The 4,116-nt window shown below is 52.2% G+C and overlaps 1 protein-coding gene across 1 annotated transcript; it reads right to left on the bottom strand.

The window, feature by feature from the left end:
* Positions 1-2,266: 2,266 nt before the first annotated feature.
* Positions 2,267-3,372, bottom strand: LOC136485200 (uncharacterized). Its single transcript, XM_066482127.1, has 2 exons — positions 2,844-3,372; positions 2,267-2,705 (listed from the first exon to the last, which is right to left on the bottom strand). Exons 1-2 carry the CDS (start codon positions 3,121-3,123, stop codon positions 2,509-2,511), a joined length of 477 nt encoding a protein of 158 aa, XP_066338224.1. The 5' UTR covers positions 3,124-3,372; the 3' UTR covers positions 2,267-2,508.
* Between the last annotated feature and the right edge of the window lie 744 nt (positions 3,373-4,116).

Below are 4,116 nucleotides of genomic sequence, written 5' to 3'. Positions count from 1 at the left end.
AGGGGGAGCAAGAAGAAAAAAGGACAATCCCCAAACCGTCTACCAACCTAATGTCCCAAGCTTGAATCTTAGATGTGAAGGGTAAGCTCTAACCCTAAAACCATAAGAAGCTTCACCTAGAAACCATCTCCATCTCACAAACATGGTGTGATAGCCATGGATGCTATAAAGTTTCAACTATGCACAAGTTACCCAATACACCTCCTTAGATGCACTCTATGAACCCCAGACAACTACTAGGAACAAGCCTTGCACAAAGCTTCGACCTAGCCTGCTCTCGGCAATCTTGACTTTGGACCTCAACGCCTTCTACGACACGGACAAATGCCAGCACTACACCACCGAACAATCGCTAGAGCAAAACCCGACACCGTAACTTAGTTGTTTCTGTCCAAAACACATGGATGATCGAAGGATCACCCGCAAGTACAAACCTGACACTACAGAGTAAGTATGATCTGCAATGTTCACATGGACAATCCTTGTGCTCACACGGGCAATCCGTCTAGACAACATAGAGTCGAGTGCCCTTAGAACCAAGTCCTTGCCTAAGTCCTAGTCGGATGGTATGATAGGTATGGGTGGATAGTCCGGCAGCCTAGACGTACAACCTGTCAATACTAGTGGACAACCAGTTTGGCTTTTCCTAACCGTCTAGTGTTACCTAGTCCCTAGTTATGTTCAAGCTATGCATAATGTTTTTCCATCTTGTTCATGCATAAGCAATTCATATCGTAAGCATCATGTTTACTTGTGCGTCATTGTCCTCAATGGAGGAGGGAGAGGACAAGGAGGGGCTAAGACCCCACTAAATTTGTGTAGTTTCCGATGAAAATTTTTAGATTCAATCAATTTTTTAGAAAATTTGTAGTGCCCCCCTCACACACATAAAAAAGTTAAACTGCATTTCTTGCTTTGTCTCTGATCGTACTTGTGTAGGGATGGAGGCGGCCTAGGAGGCACTCCTTGAGCTGGAAGGCGAGTTTGTGGCTGAGCCTGAACTCTCCGATCCCCCCACTTAACCTTAAGGTGCGAACCTAAGCATCCTTGACACTTTTCTCGAAGCATAACTTGAGTATGTGCTATGCACTTGCATGTTATGTATGTATGCCACGACTTAGATGCAACTTGTTTAACTTTCATTCCTTCTTGATTCATATCATGCCTTGAAGTGTTGCTTGTTTACGGATGTACGTTATTCATTCTTAGCATGTTTAGAACGCAAGAAGTTGAGTACATGAAAATTATCATTACTTGCAAACTATACGAGCTAATTGCTTAAATCATGAAAAAATAGGGGAGGAAAGAGCTAAAAGTTTGACCAAGATAAATGAATGTGATCGAGGTTCAGTGAGGGTTAATGTCATGACAAAACAGGATCTCGAGTGGTGTAATTCGCTTGGCCGATTAAGGAACGACAATTGTGGCATCAATATGAGCACAATATCTTACTTGCCATATGTTGTGTATGGGCATGGCAGTGGAGTATCATGTTGTGACTTGGTAATCCTATGGATTTGGTGTGTCACCTAGGCTAGCTAGTAAAACTAGTACTCCTGCATTACTCGAACCGATCATTGGACGACTTAGTCAAATGTGGAAAATATTGGCATGAGTCAAACCTTACGGATCGATAGCCTGTTCGGTTGGCTGGTTCGTTTCGTTGCTGGTTCGTGAAGAAGTATTGTTAGCTGGTTTGTGTGAGAGAAAAATACTGTTTCGGCTGAAAATTTACGATCGTTTACGACAAGCCACAGCCAAACGAACATGCTGCGAGGGGTTGTATGAGCGGTGGCCTTGCTTTCGTGTAGGAAAAGTTATACTGAGAACGTAGAGCTGCAAAAATGTAGCTTTTTCTAGCTCCTCACAAACTTAAAACAAATCGTTGCAAAACTAGAACCGGAGGGTTTTTATCGAAAGTTTTCCAAAACAGCTTTAGATCCACCAGAGAAGTTGTACAAGAGAAACCACAGCTGGAACACTTTTAGGAGAAGCCAAAACCTGCTAAACTGTCCCATAAATTTCCAAGTCATACATTTGGCAGAACTCTTTGAAAATTTGCTGGGCCCCGTGTACATGTTGATCTTACCGCTGCTGCAGCCGGAAGATCTCTGCGTCGAACATCTGGATGGTATCAGCTGAAATGATTTGAACCAATCCCCAACCGGTATCACAATTCACAATGCGCATGGAAAATCATTCGGCTCGGTGAATCGTTAGATAAAGGAGATGTGTTCAAATGAGTGAGGCATATAACCCGCTTTACTATTTGCGCAGTTGAGCTTAATCCGTGACATGGCATACAAGGGCAGCTCTACTTACACAGGGCCCTGTATGTAATCTTGGAGAACCAACTGTTTCTCCATGAGAAGGATTCTCACTTTCCAATAACCAAAAAGAAAAGAGGCTCTCGATCGATAAAAGGTGAATTTTTTTTTGGGGGGTTACCCTTTCCATCGCCAGAGTTTTTCCTTGTTCCTGCTCTCGTTTCTCCACCCCTGCCTCCCGTCAGTGAATCCAAGCGGCAAGCAAGCTCTGTTTGACGGCGCGGATCCTCTCTAGGCACCGCTGGGCGCGCTCGATGGCCATGTCGGCCCTGTCCTTTGCCCCTCCCGATCCCGGCGGCGTGCTGGCCCGCCGTCTCCGCTTCCCCTCCTCCCGCTCCCGCGCGCCGCCGCGCGGCTTTCTCTTCCGGGTCGACGACTCTGCAAAAGTTCCTCGCAAGGTGAGTGAGCGGCTGATGGCTGGATCATGCACTGGCACCATGGCACGCGACGGGAACAGAAGGGAGCATGGCATGGCATGGCATGACATAGAGTGGCGGAGGCAGGTGGAGGACGAACCTTGAGTGCACACGGGCACCGTGCGCGAAGGAGCAGCAGCAGGCTGGGACGAGGCGGCGGCCGGGGTGGTATCGGCGGCGTCTGTGACGGCGCCGGCGCCGGCGCCGGCGAGCGGTGAGACGAGCGCGAACGCTGCCGCCTCGTCCAAGCCGGGGTCGGCGACGAGGCGCTCGAGGTCGGCCTTGAGCGGGCCGAAGCGGCCCGGGTGCGCCGCTTCCAGCTTCGCCAGCTCCTCGCCCGCCACCTCCGCCATCCATGCCCAGCGGCCCGCCGACGCCATCTCCCTCGCCGCCGCGTGTCCACCGGTGCACACTGCTCACACGGCACGGCGAGGCGCAAAGGCAGCGGCCGGCAACAGCTACGGTACCTGCAACTGCAAGAGACGTCGCGAATGCGCAGCGAAACCACGCCACGCGCGGCGCCGGCGCAGGAGGGAAATCGAATGCGTGCGAGTGGGGGAGTGTGGGACGGATGGTTCGATGCGATTTCGACTGACGCGGACGGAGGCGAGCGGTGATTGATTTGATTTGACACGAGCCCGACTCGACGACCAGTCGACCCTGACCCTGAGGCCTGCCGTCTGCGCGCGCTGCGGGCTGCGGGCTGCGGCAGGGCAGAGCGCACGGCACTGGGCGAGCGGAAGTTGGAACGCGCGCGGGTCTTGTCGGGCGCCGCGCCCGCTCGCACGGGGTGCAGTGCGCAGTGCACAACCACCCGTCTTCGGGCCTTGGTTCCCGCGGCTTTTCGAGTCCTGGTCTGCTGCGTCCTGTTGGCTCTTTCGGGGCTTGGGCGTGGTGCTTTTTGAATTCGACCAGTATAGGAGATGGGCTTCCTCAAAATGCCATTCCACAACGGGTTTCATCGGATGGTCATTATAAAATATGGCCACCATGTCAAAATACCATTGCAGAGCTTTGTGACTCTTTTCTTCCTCTTATGCCTCTGCCTCTTTCCTTTTTGTTTCACAGGATGTTGCTCGGACGGAACGGAGGCGTCGCAAAACGGAACGAGCGCTCTTCTTCAACTGGCGCTCATCTTCTCCGAGCACGGCGAGCTCCCCACACCCACCCGCCTCCCCATGCCCCCACGCCGAGCACCCCCACGCCCAGCGTCACCCGCCTGCCCCGCACGCCATGGCCGGCCCCTACTCACCTTGGCGGCGTGACTGCAACGCCTCCCCGTCGCCATCCCCCACGCCAGCCATGGAGTACAGCACGACGGCTCCTGTTGCTCGGCATCCCACAACGAACAAGCAGGAAGAAACGAAGAACAA

Source organism: Miscanthus floridulus, chromosome 1 (assembly GCF_019320115.1).
Source record: "Miscanthus floridulus cultivar M001 chromosome 1, ASM1932011v1, whole genome shotgun sequence".
In the NCBI taxonomy this organism is placed as follows: domain Eukaryota; kingdom Viridiplantae; phylum Streptophyta; class Magnoliopsida; order Poales; family Poaceae; genus Miscanthus; species Miscanthus floridulus.
Note: the sequence above shows the minus strand (reverse complement) of the source record. Positions and strands in the feature narration are given on the sequence as shown.